The sequence below is a fragment of the Solanum lycopersicum genome, chromosome 5 (genome assembly GCF_036512215.1).
Source record: "Solanum lycopersicum chromosome 5, SLM_r2.1".
Classification (NCBI taxonomy): domain Eukaryota; kingdom Viridiplantae; phylum Streptophyta; class Magnoliopsida; order Solanales; family Solanaceae; genus Solanum; species Solanum lycopersicum.
In genome coordinates this window covers 3,939,253-3,956,743 of record NC_090804.1, presented here as the reverse complement: position 1 = coordinate 3,956,743, position 17,491 = coordinate 3,939,253, and the positions used below count along the sequence as shown (strand labels likewise).

At 28.0% G+C, this 17,491-nt stretch overlaps 1 protein-coding gene across 1 annotated transcript; it reads left to right on the top strand.

Moving 5' to 3' along the window:
* The first annotated feature begins 7,270 nt into the window (after positions 1-7,270).
* LOC101257261 (protein NRT1/ PTR FAMILY 3.1) lies at positions 7,271-12,570 on the top strand. Its single transcript, XM_004238890.5, has 4 exons — positions 7,271-8,150; positions 8,598-8,815; positions 9,606-10,165; positions 11,562-12,570. Exons 1-4 carry the CDS (start codon positions 8,075-8,077, stop codon positions 12,427-12,429), a joined length of 1,722 nt encoding a protein of 573 aa, XP_004238938.1. The 5' UTR covers positions 7,271-8,074; the 3' UTR covers positions 12,430-12,570.
* Positions 12,571-17,491: the final 4,921 nt, after the last annotated feature.

Genomic DNA, 17,491 nt, shown 5'->3' with positions numbered 1-17,491 from the left:
TGTATTTTTCATGAATTTTTTCGTCATTTTAATGTACAAAGTGATGCTCACAAGTCACAACCATCAAATCATGCAATGAACTTTGTTAAACAACATTGTTTTTTAATATGTGTTTGATATAAATCTTCGATGAAATAATATTTAAATAATACTATAGTAATTAACGTGTATTTATTTTTGATAATACTTATATCATTTTCAAATTTATAATTCAACTCTGAATATAACAAAATTCTTACATGCCCTTTCATTTTCAATAAGATCGATCTCTTAGTGGGATTGCCCCACAGCCACGAGTGACAAGTTCTCACATGCATGTTCACAAACTTTAGTGACATTTTATTCTAGGTTACGTTATCATTTGATAAATTAAAATCCACTTTATTCCTTGGCATGAGTTCAAAACATGTCTATTCTAGCAGAATGTGTTAATATATAATATGTTGAGTGTAACATATTATTCTCTATCTAAAAGAAATGTGAAGATGTCTATAAATGAAAAAACAATATGTTGAAAGAATGGTTACTTTTAAAAATAAATCTTACAATGCGAAATATTAAAAAAAAAAAGAAAAAATAAGAAATATAAAGACTTGATATGAATTGTAATTCCAAATTTGATACAATATTAAAACTTTAATTTCTATGAAGGTAACATTAATCGATACATTATTTTTAAAGTAGGTTTATATTATATCAGAGCTTAATATATTACACTTTATTAAAGTGGGGGTTTGTGATTTGTTATGAGTCCATTCTTGGACCAAGTCTAACCTAATTAAAGGTCCCTAAAACTTAAAAGTCGGCAAAACTAATCTATGAAAATATGATTTACTCAATTTATTAAAGATCAAAAGAGTTAATCACTCAATCGTTATTTAACTCAATAAATTTAATTCCTCCCTTTCAGATTACCTAAAAACTTTGAAAATTCTGAAGGTTATGAATAAGAGAGCACGAATTATATATTGATATCGTAACTGAATACAGTGAATACTTTGAAAGATAAGGAGCATGTAAATCAATCATAGTCGAAGGGAACATAACAAGGTGGCGGACTTGATATCAAAGGAAGGAGCGGAATTAAAACATAATCAAACTTCTGTGGACATATATTTAGCCTAACTTGACCTAACCTATTTTAATCCAATTAATAAATTTCATAAAGTAAATTGATAAATTATTAATTTACTAACTCATTTCATTTTGTTCCGTTCAAATTCAACCCCCACCCCACTTCAATCAAACTAGATAATAAAAGTCTTATGTCAAATTATAAGATCGATTCATATAAATAATCCTACCTAAAATAAAATGTATACATAATTGATTAATTGTGATTTTTGGCTAGTCACAAGTCTATTTGTTGGACCAAAACAAATAATATAGAAAAAAAAAACTTTTTACACAATAAAATTTCTTAAAAATTGAATCACTTCATGATTTCAATTACAATTATTTTCATTATCGTTAAAAGAAAAATTCGACATAGCCCAACCCCACAACTCCACTTCTATCAAACTTCAAACAGAAAGTATATTTTCATTAGGCTAACTAGACGCGTGTCATTACTACAAATAATTGATTGTTGTTACAAAATCAAAAACCACAAAATATATTTATTTTTTTTGATAAGTCTAAAAGTTCTTGAACAATACTTATGTCATCTCTTACGTCTTTAGCTAGTTATATACCACAAAAATATTAATGCCGGTGCATTTTACATCATACAATGGCAGCAATTATTGTTCGGATCGGACTCCTCTACATTTCTTTTTTTTCATTTTTTCTAAGTTTTAGCTTGGATTGAAGATACATGTGATAGTTGAGATTTAATGATTGAGATCTATTTGATTAAAATAAAAATTCTAATCGTAATTATTTACTTCCATATATTTATATATTTGCATCTCAAATATTTTTACAATCCAACCATTCTAGATTTACATTATATTTTTTCGAAATATATTTAAAAAAATTTCTTTTCTTAATTACTTAAGTAATTTTTTGCTAATTTTTTATATAATATAATATAATAACATAAATCCTAAAATGAAACGGTTCATATTATATGAATTGATAAAAAAAATCCATCATATAAATAATATTAAACATTTAAGTGATCACAGCTAAAAAAAAAATCTTAGTTAAATATATTTTTTTCTTGAGCTTTTAAATAATTTCAGTCGACCGAACTTTTCTTCATTATATTTAAAAGTTGTGGCCATTAATAACCCTTTATTTATATGATTATTAATGTGACATATAAGAAATTGGTGATACAAAATTATAATCTATAGAGTTCATTAAAAGTAAAAAATAGCAAAATATTACTTTAAGTAATTAACAAAAGAAATTCTTTTAAGGCCAAAAACATAAAAAGACCCCTAAATTTAACGGATTTTTTCCCTCAGATACCTTAACTATGTTATTTTCATATTGAATCATTAGACCACTCATAATTTGTTCTGTTTAAACAAACATGATTGTCTGATGTGGAACCAGATTTGTGAGGGGTATTGACAGAGGATGCTTATGTTGTTCAAGAACACATTAGTACAACTGATAGTGAAAATGTTTGAGAATAATGCTGTTTTACTTAAGTCGTTTAAACATATTAGAAAATAAATGAGATTAATGCGGATTTATATTTATTCCTTCAATCAAAATTATTACAATTCAAACACAATTGAAGGCATTTACAATAGAAAATCCGATCAAAATCAATCAACAGTGTTTTAAAGGAACAAATTATGGTTGGTTTAATGATTAAATAGGAAAATGACGTAGTTGAGGTACTGAAGCGAAAAAACTCAACAAGTTTAGGGATCTCTTTATGTATTTGGCCTTCTTTAAAATATATTTATTAAAAATATAATATAAATCTAGAATTGTTGGATTATAAAAAATTTCAAAGATATTAATATATGAAGGTAAATAACTATGGTTAGGACTTTATTTTAATCAATTAAATCTGAACCATTAATTCAATTATGACATGTTTCTCCAATCTAAGCTAGAATTTGGGGAAAACGGAGAAAAGAAAAATGAAAAGGAGTCGGATCCTTATTGTCCATACTAAACCCACCCCCAAAAAGGAAACAAAAAAACAAAAAAATAATAAATTTAGAATTTAAATTTAATCTCTACAATTTTTAATATTGAACTTGTTATGCTATAATAATCATAGCTTTAAATTTAATATTTTTGAAATATTAACGGTTTTTTCACGTAAACTACTCGGGGTAAAAGATTAGTTCATTAAAGCAAAGATCCGCTCAACGATCCAAAGAGAGTCCTCACATAATTATTAACTCAATTCTTTTGAATCGTACAATTCAATTTATCTATAAAAAAAAAAAGGTTAAGATTAGCCCAAATTAACTCATAAGATTTTTGTTAAAATAATTTTGTTTGATATGTACATATATGGTTATAATAATGAAAAAATATATATGGTTATAATAATGAAAAAATAAAGTTAAGTTTTATTACGCAATTAAAATATTATGAAAAATAAGTAAAGAAATAAAAATTAGTAAAAATTGAATGTGATGAATTATAATCTATTTATTAGTTGATTTTAGCCTCAATAACGGATAAACATCTAATTTATGAACTAAAATTATTTAAACTCGTACAAAATTTAAATCAATATGATGATTTAATATAAATATATATATTTTATATTTTTTAATATTATGATTTAATATAAATATATATATTTTATATTAAAAATATTGTATTGAATAAACTTTATCATATCTCGAATTTCATGAGCCCTAAGCAAAAATATGAATAATGCCACTCATTATCCTTTGCGAAAATTCACATGTTTGAACACTTCGAATCTTATCTAGATTTCAAGTATTATCAAGAAATTATTTAAAATAATTTACATATTATAATAATGGTACTATTTTAGTTGGTTTTGAATTTCTATTTTATATTTTTAGTTGAAAGTTTTTAGTGCCTAAAAAGTTAAGGTTCAAATCATGTTGTCTTTGTCATCTTCCTAAAATTAAATTACTATTTCTTTGCATGCTTTGATAATATATGGTCCTCCTTTCCTTCGCAGAGCATGATATACGAGTTTTATTGAATTTAATAATTTTTATTTAAATTCTTATATTATTAAAAAATATAATAATTTATATGAGTATTAATTTTCATATAACATAATTATTGGTATTGTTATATCATTCTAAAATTTTAAATTTCTAAAATTCAAATCATAAATTATTTCTTAAGCACCGAGAAGGTGAGAATAAGTCTTAGGGTTTGATCATAGTCGTAGAACATTACCAAGAACCTAATCACTAGTGGAGTGTCAATCAACTGAGCTAATTACCAAATTTAACTATTTGAGAATAAAGTGAGATTCCTAAATTTAGTTATCGAATAAAGCTTTTACTTAATTCTTAAAATAGATAAAGAGTTGAGATAATTAGACATCTCACTAGTTTTGAGAATTCGAATCAAAAAGTACCTCTATACTATCGATTGGCATTATCTTATCTCACCTCATGTTTTATCTCTCTTTTTACGTAGGTGGGTGTAGGTATTTAATTCAGTTCATCTAAAAGAGCAAAATAATTAATAATATTTAGTTAATTAGATTTATGTGACAATTTCTTTGATTATTTATCAATTTTTTTAGGAATTTTTCAAAAAAATAAATTTATAACGATTGAAATAACATAACTTAAATAAATAAAAAGGCCAATGCTGTCTTATAATTGCCCTAATCTTATCATGCAGTGTTTTCATATGAAATAATATTATAATGATTGTTTTTACGCCGATTTTTAAAAAAGTTGCACTAATTAGTTAAGTTTCTTTCACTTCATCAAAAGGTTATTGTATTATGAGTTTTAAGATATACATGATGTACTGTTAGTATAAAGAAATTTTTATATTATCGAGTCGTCTTTATCTATTAAGAAATTTGGATGCAATGTATATCTTGTTTTTTTTTTATATTAATTATCTATTTTTATTTTTTCACTCAAAATCCAAAAAAAAATAATATTCTAATCTAGTTATTCGGACACTCTCTAACAAACAAATATTGATCACGAGAAAAGATATTGTTTTCATGACAATATATCAACAAAAGTAAATTATTTCTAGAGTATAAATATTAAATTATATGTTAATTTAAGTTTTTATGCTGGAGGAGAGATAAAGGTTACTTTTGTCGGATAATTTTATAATTAATAATACAAATTGATAGATTATATGGGAAATTATATATGATAGCAAATTAATAACCTAAAATAAATAGAATAGTTAGGGTTTGATTTAATTGTGCTCCATAGCAAACGTTTGCAAAGGAGCATCTCTCCCAAATATCTCGCTCGCCACTCTCCTCCAATCTCTCACTCGCTTCCTCACTTTTTGTACAAACACAAGTGTATAAAAATTGTTTTTAATTGTATAAAGCAGAGAAGATTGTATAAATACATATATTTTTGTTCCTCTCTCTCCCCTCTTCCAGATCTCACTCACCACTCTCCCAAATCTCGCTCGCCACCCTCGCCTTTCTCACTTATACAAACAGAAGCGAAATATATAAATTGTGTTTCTATTTGTATAAAGCGTGATAAAATTGTATATACACATGCAAGTACATATATTTTTGTTCTATACACTTGAAATTATACAATAAAAATACTCTCCTGCCCAGTTTCTTTTGCCTTTCTCTCTTTCTCGTTTCATACAATTTTCAAATTATATCTAATTTCGCTCTTTCTCTATACAATTTGATTCAATTGTACATTCCTTGTCAAGTCTCTTTTGTCTTTCTCTCTTTCTCATTTTATACAAATTCAAATTGTATATAATCGCTCTATACACTTATAATAATACAATTCGTTTTATACACTTCGTTTTTATACAGTTCTCTACCCAAGTGTCTTTCTCTTTCTTGTTTTATACACTTTATTTTATACAATTTGCTTCAACTGTATATGTATAGCGAATTATACAGTTCTGTGTTTGCTATGGAGCACAATCATGCAAACTTTACTATGGCACACAAATATAAATTATTTTTTTTTTGCTATATGTGAAAGTTGCCCTAGATTATAAGCCGTGAAATGTTAAAAACAACAACTAATAGTACGTATTTAGTCAATTAAAAATAGAATTCTTTAATTACCAAGTAAGTTGAGGTTAATTAAAAAAGAATTTCTTTAATTACCAAGTATTACTGCAAATAAAAATACTTAGGGCAAAATGATGAGAGAAAATTCAGACAACAGACTTCTTTTGCATGGTTAATCGACGATGATATTTTTGTTTTTATTTTATTTATACCCAGCAATTTTTGATGTGCAAGAATAGTTAAAAAAAAATCTTTTTAACTAGAGGTTTTGAATGAAAATGGAGAAAATTCTTTTGTGAATGTTGTTTCAATATAGTCTCTACGATATGTAAATTCATATTTGATCAGACTTAATTATAAATATCGAATATCAGATTAAAAAGTAGGAAAAAGTATAGTACAAAATTGCTGAGGGTGCATCACAAATTATGCAATGAAATAGCTGGACTTTCTGGTATAAAGTCTATGAGCATAGGATAAAATGGTACAATCAGATAGAGTATACATCTGTCTTGACCTTGTTTGTCACATTAGAATCATATATGATCCTTCTCTCCTAGCTAGGAACTACATTATTTCCACACACATAATATATACGTATTTTTTTTCATTTTCATCGATATCTAGTATACGTATTGAGCATGATTAGAGTTGATACAATTTTTAACGATAAATTATTACACTTTCTGATAAATATTAGGAGAACTCAGAATTTGAATGATTTGGGTGTACCAATATTATTTTAGCATAAATATGAGCTCCAAGATAAATTTAAAATAAAAATAATGAAAACAAACACTTAACTGGATTCAAATCTATGTCTCACGGTGAATCCTCTAGCTTGTAGCAGTAGCACAATGATAATTTTATGTTTTTTATGGTTGCACAGTTAATTATATTTTAATTATTTCAATTTTTCAATATATATATATATATATATATATATATATGATTTTTTCAAAATTAACGAATGTACATACACCCCACCGGAAGGATAGTGGATCATATCAAGACCTATGCATATAATAAGTCTCTAAATTTCTATGGGTAGTTTGGTAAAAAGCAAATGACCTACCATAATAATTCAAATTACATTAATGTTGTACACATTAATTATGGCAATACCATAGTCTATAACTTAAAATTCTTAAACCTAAAATTGGAAATATGAAAACTATATAAAATAATTATTTATTTTTTTTACAAATAATAGAAGCTGCCAGTTAACACTTTCCCTCCTAATCACCTCCCCCAATAATACAAACTAGGAAATGTAAAAGAAAAAGACTAATGAACTTGTACACATATGTGCATATAATACTCCCTAAATAAACTTCATGTTACAATGTTTTAATAATCAACCAATTATATTTGATCTTGCATGCCCACTTTGTCTAATTCTAAGATGGATATATGACACTTTTTCCTTATAAAATTTTAACCCCTCCCAAACTTCAATTTTTTTTTACTGTCAAGTGGTTGAACGTTTCTTTTCTCTTTTTTTAATTTGAAATTTTTTTACCATTAAATTTCTCATTTTATTTTTAATGGCATATGTTTATATAACTATTAATATGATATATCATGATTAAGATCACACGTTTAAAAATTATTTTTTAATACTATTGTTGATTCAAGCAACCTCGGACCTCATGAAAAGGTCACATTATAATATAATTCACTTTTTTATATGCGCAAGGTTTTTTTCCGTAAAATTTTATATTCAACCAAACACATACATGTAAATATGATTTTAAAAGAAAAAAACAATCACAAGTCATCAAGAGTATTTAAAAAATTTAATTCCTAGATATTGATGTATAGTTTATTAGGTCATAATGGTATTTTTGGAACTTAAAAAATGACATGGTGACATGACATGTTATATACAAAATTTAAGCTCTAGTATATCCTATAAATAGTGGAGCTTTAGGAATCATTTAGAGCACACAATTACATACAAATATGGAAGTGATGAATAAGAAGGAAAACTCCTCTAGAAGGATGAAGGGTGGAATGATCACTATGCCCTTCATATTTGGTTAGTTTATTTTTTTTTTCAACTTTTCGCTTTTTTTTTTTTTTTGAGAATCTTGAAATTACACATAATTTGTTGAATAAAAAAAACATTTTGGTGTACAAAGTATTTTATAGTAGCAGGTTCTGAAAGTCAAGAAAGGATCGCACCTCAAGAGGTGGGATATATATAACATAATTCTAATACAAACATTGATAACTTTTTTCACAATTCAAATTCGTGGCTTTAGTTTTCCAACTTTTTACTCAATTCTTTTGTGAATCTTAAGTATAGTTTCTTGAATAATAAAAGAAAATCTGGTGTACAAAACATAATGTGTAAGGGTTGCACCCCACGAAAACGAACTCGTAACATATAAATCATAGAAAAATAATTTTATCGTTGCTCCAACGCTATTCTTTCTTGAATACTAAGTTGAAATTGAACTTAATATGCTTTTTTTGTGTGTAGCAAATGAGATATGTGAGAAATTGGCAGTGGTTGGGTTTGGTACAAATATGGTCATTTACTTGACAAATGAACTCCATCTTCCATTAACAAAAGCAGCAAATACACTAACAAATTTTGGTGGCACTGCAAGTTTGACACCATTGTTTGGAGCTTTTATTGCTGATACTTTTGCTGGAAGATTTTGGACTATAACTGTTGCTTCTATCATCTACCAAATTGTAAGTCTCTCTCTCACACATTTTTTTTCTCGAGTTTAAGTTCTATACGCTGACATGAAAGACGGATCAGAGGAAGAGTATCAGTTACGAGTTTAAACGAATTTACTAACTTTTGTTTAGACCATTGTATTTGTATTATGTATGCAAGTTGTCTTCTTTTAATTTTTTTAGGTTAGATGTTAAAATAAATATGACATATAATTTGATACTACATAGTATGCATAAAATAGTTGTATCAAGTAAAACTCAAATTATTAGTGTGAGGGGTTGTAATATTTTTACTAGTTCCTTGAATACTTATTAAATGGCTTATTTATCTTTTTCTGATAAGCCTGTAATGGATAGGATATAAATGGAGAATGACTTAATTTGGATAGGCAAAATCTTGGTAGTTTGGTTTCATAAAGAATTTACAGTAAATATATTAAATGTGAATAGTTAACTTTGTCTTTTCAAACTCAAGCTAAATAAAATATTACATATATATGTTGACAACATAAATAATTTATTTTTATAAGTAATCAACTTTATTTAATTTTTTTCGTTTCCAATCATTACTTTAATGGAAAGTTACACATAATAATCATCTGAGTGATATGATAGTTTAAAGATATTATTTTATAGTACTATCGTCAGTGTAGTATTATATAACATGTACAACAAACATATCATAGTTCAAAATTCAGGAGCGAAGTTAGAGTATAGTATACTGGAATTCAAATTGTTGACTTTAGAACGTAATAACTCGAAAGGACTAAAATCCCGAACCCCCTTTTGATTTTAATTTCAGGGCATGATCATATTAACATTATCAGCAATACTACCACAACTAAGGCCACCATCATGCAAAGATGATGAATATTGCAAAGAAGCAAATTCAAGTCAAATAGCCATTTTATATGTGTCATTACTCTTAACAGCCTTTGGGTCAGGTGGAATTAGGCCATGTGTTGTTGCATTTGGGGCTGACCAATTTGATGAAAATGATCCAAATCAAAAAACACAAACATGGAAATTCTTTAATTGGTATTATTTTTGTATGGGATTTTCAATGCTTGTGGCTGTCACAGTAATTGTTTATATTCAAGACAATATTGGATGGGGTGTTGGATTTGGTGTCCCAACAATTGCTATGCTTATATCAATTGTTGTTTTTATATTTGGATACCCTTTGTATAGAAATTTGGATCCTGCTGGTAGCCCTTTTACTAGGCTAGTGCAAGTTTGTGTTGCTGCCTACAAAAAGAGGAAATTGGATATGGTAAATGATACTAATTTGCTTTATCAAAATCAAGAACTTGATGCTGATATTTCTACTGCTGGCAAGCTTGTCCACACTAAGCAAATGAAGTAAGTCATTTTCTTCTTCCGAATTTAAGTTTCGTGCACTGACTGATTGTGTGTATCTTTTAGACTATTAATTACGATTGGCATGCAATATATGCTGCTCATATTCTTTTAAAATGTTGTAACATGCGTGTTGAATCCTTTGAATGTATTTTGGAGAATTTGACATGAGTATATCAACCTTTTTGAAGAGTACGAGAACTATAGCTTACAACAATAGGTAACTCTTTATATGGTCATTAAAGATTATGGCGATAAAATTGATAAAATAATATTTGGTAGTGTGTTATATACACTGATAGTGCATATATAACTTTTCATAATAAGCGGAAGTAGTAGCTTGTTATAATATATTAAATTATACTTATAGAATAAATTACTTTTATAGTGTCGGTGTGCATAAGTTAATTATTTTTTGTTTGTTTAGAAAATCCATCACATATAAGTTTTGCAACTTTTTTTTGTTAAATTGAAGACAATAATGGAGAGGAATCTTGTGTGAATAATTGATATAATTACACATAACAGTAAAAAATTAAGAGCTCAAGATATTAGAATATTCTGTATGCTAACTTTAATTAAATTTAGAAATTTTCTTTTTTAAGGAGATAAGTTTTTATCTCTTGTTTATGATAAATCAAATGTCTTGCTATTAAATTTTTATCTCAAAACAATTTGTACATGTATGTCTATTCATTGTGTGGCCAAAAACATTATGTGAATAAATGTTGTCTGTCCTGTTATTTGTCTTTATTTTCATGTCTCTGTACACCCCATCAAAATCAAGATTCATTGAATTTTATTCACATTTCCAATTTAATTTGATTTTATTATTTTCATAGCTTCAATAATGTTGCAAGAACTGAAGCCATTAAAAATCAAAAAACGAGTTGATTAATACTGCCAAAAGTTGTATCTTTTGGAACTATACTATCAAATTTGAGTTAATTTATACCCAAATGTATAAAAAATCTAGTCAAAATTTGGATGACTTTTAAGTTAGTCTCTCCTGCTCGGACTCTTTAATAATGTCGACAGGTACTTATTCATTAAAAAGTCCCACATTGGACGAGGGATGAAAATTCAGTCTCCTTATATAGACTTGGACAAACCTCCCCTCATGAGCTAGCTTTTGGGGTTGAGTTACGTTAGACTGGATGTCATATCTTGACAGTGTTTTTTTCGAGGATCCGACAAGATAGATCCTAACCCCTAATGTTAGACTAAACGTATTTCATTATCATGTAGACTTGATTAAGAAAGGCATGCAACATGCTAATGTCTTTGAAAAATCTTCAAACAACCATCATACTCACATGTTACTAATATCTTTGACTATTGAGTGAGTTAACTAAGACGTTTATTACGTGACCATCTCATTTAAAAGTTTAATTTTCAGATTGTTGGACAGAGCAGCAATAGTAACAGAGGAGGACAACCCTAAATCTCCGAATCTATGGAGGCTAAACACAGTTCATCGCGTAGAAGAACTCAAATCGATCATAAGAATGGGTCCAATATGGGCATCAGGGATCATCCTGATCACAGCATACGCTCAACAATCCACATTCTCAGTCCAACAAGCCAAAACAATGAACAGACACCTACTAAACTCCTTCGAAATCCCAGCTGCCTCGATGACTGTCTTCACATTAACGACAATGCTATGCACCATTGCCTTCTATGACCGCGTATTTGTACCTATTGCACGTAAGTTCACTGGACTCGAACGAGGAATCTCATTCCTAAGTAGAATGGGAATTGGATTCTTCATTTCTGTTCTAGCTACATTAGTAGCTGGATTTATTGAAGTTAAACGAAAAAATGTTGCATCGACTTATGGACTAGTCGATAAACCTAAATCACTAGTTCCAATTTCAGTATTTTGGCTAGTGCCACAGTATTGTTTACATGGTATAGCTGAGGCATTTATGTCAATTGGACATCTTGAATTTTTCTATGATCAAGCTCCAGAGAGTATGAGAAGTACAGCAACCGCGTTATTTTGGACATCGATTTCAGCTGGGAACTATTTGAGTACATTTCTGGTTTCGTTAGTTCATAAATTTACCAATTGGCTGCCTGATAATAACTTGAATGAGGGGAGATTAGAGTATTTTTACTGGTTAATTACGATTTTACAAGTGGTTAATTTGATTTACTATGTGTTTTGTGCAAGACTATATACTTTTAAGCCTATTCAGATGCACAAAACAGAGGAGTTGGAGACTAGAAAAGAGGGGATTGAACTTGTAAACAATGTTTAGTTTGTATTTTGCAACTTTAGTTTTATAGTATTATGTAATAGTTTTTTTAGGTTATGAGGAAAGAAAAGAATATGGTTATGAATAGTTTAATGTATTATGTAATAATAATTATTAATAGATGGAATAGTAAAACTTTGACTATTTGTATTACGAATTTAAGTTATATGTGCATGAACTTCAGGTAAATGACTGGAGTTTATTATTCATACGTGTATGAACGTCAAGCAGAAACGATTGGTATGGCTAAACTTCAATAATGTCGATCACATGTTCTCTCGCTACAACAAAAACAACTTTTAGCGGCAATTATTAGATACATTAATAAAACTTACTAATTTTTTTGGGATTAGTTTAGTGTCTTTAGATCTAATGTAGCTAAAGCCTTTAAGGGACATATACAAAGAGTGTTAATTGTCGCTAAAAATAAATATTTAACGACAGTGTCTAATTTTAGATAGAGTATATCTGATGTTATTTAAAATTCGATAAATTTTTAAAATTTTATGTACTATCAATAGCACGTATAAATGATGATCCAAAATTGGGTATATGTACATTTCAAACACCCATTTTACAAATTGGGTTCAGCCCATGACGAAAAGAATTTGGGTTAGCCCAATATGAAAGACTAGGCCCATTTTGAAGATTGTGGGCCTTAACCAACTTAATGTTAGCTTTTCATGGATATATTTAAAATATATTAATTTGAAAATAAAGATTTAAAAACATCATTTTCAAAAATCTATTTCTTGTTTCAATTTTTATACTCTTTTTTTGTTTTTTTTCACAATCTTATCTTTTATCATTTGTTTTTTACTTGAATTATTTCATTCCTTTTCATTTTGGTACATACAATATATCTACTCTCATGATAAAGTATGTTTTATCGAAAAATGATTTTCGAAAAGGGTTTGTTTTATTTTAAGAGATTTTTGACTTTTAGGAGTCGCCACTTAATTTTGAGAAAATTAAGAAAACTCATTCTCAAAACAACTTAACAGAAAAAATCATTTTGAAAATATTTGTTAAGGGTTCGGGATTCCTATTAGCGTCTTAGGAAGGTTTAAGGCACCTAAGACACTCCGTTAACTTACGGTTTACCGGCGATTAACTTATTTGACTATTTATTTTTTAACCTTTACAATTTCGAAGTTTGAGCTTATTTCATTTAAACAAGTTGACAAGTTTTGTAATCTTTGTTGTTTATTTCACAATTTCGCGAATCTATTTCAAAGTTGAACTTCTTTTAAGTTTTACCTAAACCAAACTTCACGAATTTGAAATACCGTTTTTAGGACTTAGTTTTAAATTTAGTAAAGTAGAAGAGCGCCTCGGCGGGGTTTAGAGGTTCCTAAGCTTAGATTAACGTCATTTAGACCACACACATAGGCAAGTAATAAAGAGAGAGAGAGTAAGGGAGAGAGAGAGAGAGATTTGGGTCCAAACTCGGGTTCTGTTCGCCTTGACCGAGTTTTGGACCCACCTGTTTTTGGGTTTTTGACCCATTTCTTTTCGTACCTGTCCTAATCTAAACATACAAAACAAAAGAAAATAAAAATGACAAGGGGGCTTATGCCCATTACAAATATAATACAAAATACAAAATAACGGAACTATTTAATCCTTTTCTTCAAGCTCTTCAATCTTCAAGGTATTTGAACCGCATACATCCGCTTCGGTGGATTGACTCAATGGGAATCTTCCGAGCCTTTATGGCTCTTCCGAAAGGCGAGGAAAAGAATGAAGTCCCAAATGGACTCGAGGAGTTTTCACATGCCACGAAACAAAGAAATGAGATTTGACATTTTTAAAACAAATAATTAGGATTAGGAAATTCACAAGCACAACAAGGTTTTCTTCAACATGCAATACTGACCAAATATTCCTAAGAACAGCGAAACCAACACCCATGACTAGAAACCATAAGCAAACCGGCGCATAGCATTTAGTTACAACCATATTACCAAATCAATCTTGAGTACATAATTTAAATTCAAATTATACCTATTTAAAAGAAATTAAATAATATTTATAAAATAAATGTGTATTCAATTATTAACATATGAAATTATTATCCTATAATTCATAATAATTAATAATATTACAAATTTTGAATTTGCCTCTAATATCTAGGCACACTCGAATGACGTTATGAAGTTTGTTGTTTATATAGGCCAACTAGAATTTTAGTCTCTTTGTCTCTTAGTTAGGTTACCTTTGTTATTTCACTTGTGTAATTATAGAAATCTAACTTGCTCGTTATATATTTACTTATATACATCGCGTATTCATATATAGAGTAAAGATCTTACATAGTATCAGAGTCTGAAGAAATAAAATTTAATTGGAAATATTTAAACAAAAAAAATGATATTAATACAATTGAAGGTCTAAAAAATTTTAAACATAGGTTCTTAAATTTCCTCATGTAACTACTAGTCAATATGGGTATTGATGACACTATTGACTTCCAAAGACTTTACTCTCGTGGTTCATTTTTATTTGTCTAATAATAATTTACATGTTCGTTAAAAAGTAATAAATAGAATGATAATTCTATATTATTTTTTGAATGTAAAATAATATCTGTGAGATAAATATTAATGACTAGATTTAATAATAAAAATAAATTATGAGTTAAGTAAATGATTATCTTTTAATTTTTCAATTTGAATAACAAAAAAATGAAAATCTATTTTTATTGTAATTGACAAATTAACGTGGACGGTGGGAGTAATTTATTTTTTTAACCACAAATATACATAATATCAAGTCTAACTTTGAATTCATTGATTTTTGGACTTTTATTAGTAATGAATTTGACAACCACCAAATTTTGACTTTAAGCTCATTGTGTAACGTATTTTTAGGAGGAATTGCATTTCAACCATATAGAGTGGAATCAATCTATTCATCCAATAAGGGAACATACAACAACTTCATTTTAGAAAAATCATGAACTATCAAACGAGAATAATAATATATCTAATATAATTTTATGAATGAAATACGAAGAAAGTAAAATATATGTAAATTTTACTTCTATCTTGTATAAGGTAAAGTGGTTGTTTTCGATAAATTTTGTTTTGTTAACGTGTTTTCACAATAGGTTTGAAAAAATATGACAGAGAAAAAATAAAAGGCTATAATGAAAATACTAAAGAAAATAAGGTGTTCTAAACTAGCAACATGTTCTCCCATATAAATAGAGAAATTGTTTGGTTATCTACTCATGTTTTATCATAATTTTCAACCTGTGTGTCTTCTTATTTAGGATCATATTATCGATGAGCTAATATATGCTATATCTTGTTTAATCACGTTTCTTCAACTTTTCTTGGTCTATTTCTACCTTTCGTAGACCTAACATTGCAACCACTCGCACTTCCTCATTATGCAACATCTATGTTTGACTTCACATGTTCAAACCATTCATTTCAAGTCTTACTTCACATATCTTATACAACAAGGAGATCACTTTCATTGTACCTCATATATCTTCGCTTTTATTTTTGCTCTCATGATATATCCACACATCGATTCAAGTATCTCCATTTTCGCTATTTTCTTCTTCTAAACATATGAGTTTTGAACTAGCCAGAAAGTTGAAGTATCAAAATTCCAAATTCAGAATGATTTTGAATTATAAATTGGTAGTGTAGAAAATTATATTGTTAAATTTGATTTTTTTAAAAATATTTTTTTAAAACAAAATCGCTCCCGAAGGAACGATTTTCAGTATATATATATATATATATATATATATATATATATATATATATATATTATTATGTTTTGGTTATGTCGCTGCTGAGGCAGCGACTTGAGTTCTAAATTTTTTTTATTATTATTATTTTTTTAAAGTTTAAATAATTTTTTTTTAAAAAAAATCAAATCACAACGATTTTTAATTAAATTTTTTATTTTGTTTTTTAAAATCAAATTGATGTCAAGGCGATTTTAAATTAAAATCTATTTTAGCGATTTAATTTAAAAAGAAAAAAATTAATTAAAAACTGCTGCGATTTGATTTTTTTTAAAAAAAAATTATTTAAACTAAAAAAAATTAAACTTAAGTGAGGCAGCGACATATTAAAAAAAAGGAAAATTTTAGTTTGGAAATCGCTCCTTTGGGAGCGATTTTGTTTAATTTTTTTAAATAAAAAATCAAATTTAACAAATCGCTTCTATTGCAGCGATTTTACTTTTTCAAGCGGACAAAATCGCTACTTCATGAGTGATTTTACCGTTTTGATTAATAAATTTAATATACCGTTTTAAAATTTTTATTAACATTTTTGACCCTTTAGGTTCCAGATTCACAATTATGTTCTGGACTAGTAATACAGTAATTATTTGTAAATGTAACAATAATAAGAACGATATAAATATAGTTTTAGTGTATAATTAGTCATAATCAGTAATTACAGCCCCTCCGAGGCAATTAAAATGGGCGAAAAACATATTAAGAGTCAAAATATCCTAATAATTAACCTTAAAAAAAAAAAAAAATAACTCGATCCAATTAAAATGAAAAAGAAAAACATATTATCGAATTATAATAATTTTACTCCCACTTATCTTGAAATCCCCTAATAGTTAAGCCAAAAAAAAAAAATTAAATTAATTGGCTTCTGAAGAACTCGGATCAGTAACCGGGTCGGCGTTAAGATCCAAACCCGCATTATCTTCCACGGTTTCTCTCTCTTTAACGCCGTCAACAGCCCGTTTCAATTCCTCCTGCCGGAAATTCGGACTCCACGGCTTCGCCGCCGTCAGATTTCTCCCGGCGCCACTGCCCTCGGCGTTTCCCTTCTCGAAATACTTCACCGCCACTCGTATTCTCCGCAGAATAGCATAAAACTCCTCCACTTCGTCGTCCTCCACCACCGCCGCCGCCGTTCCATCAATTTCCTCCGTTTTCATTTGCTTTTTTGCTTCGATCTCTCCATCGTGTATATATTTCCGTTTATGTACCTCCATAATTTTGAATTTTCCGGCGAATGTTAGAAGAATTGAGTTGTTAATAATTTGTAATTTGTGAATTGGGATTTTGAAGAAT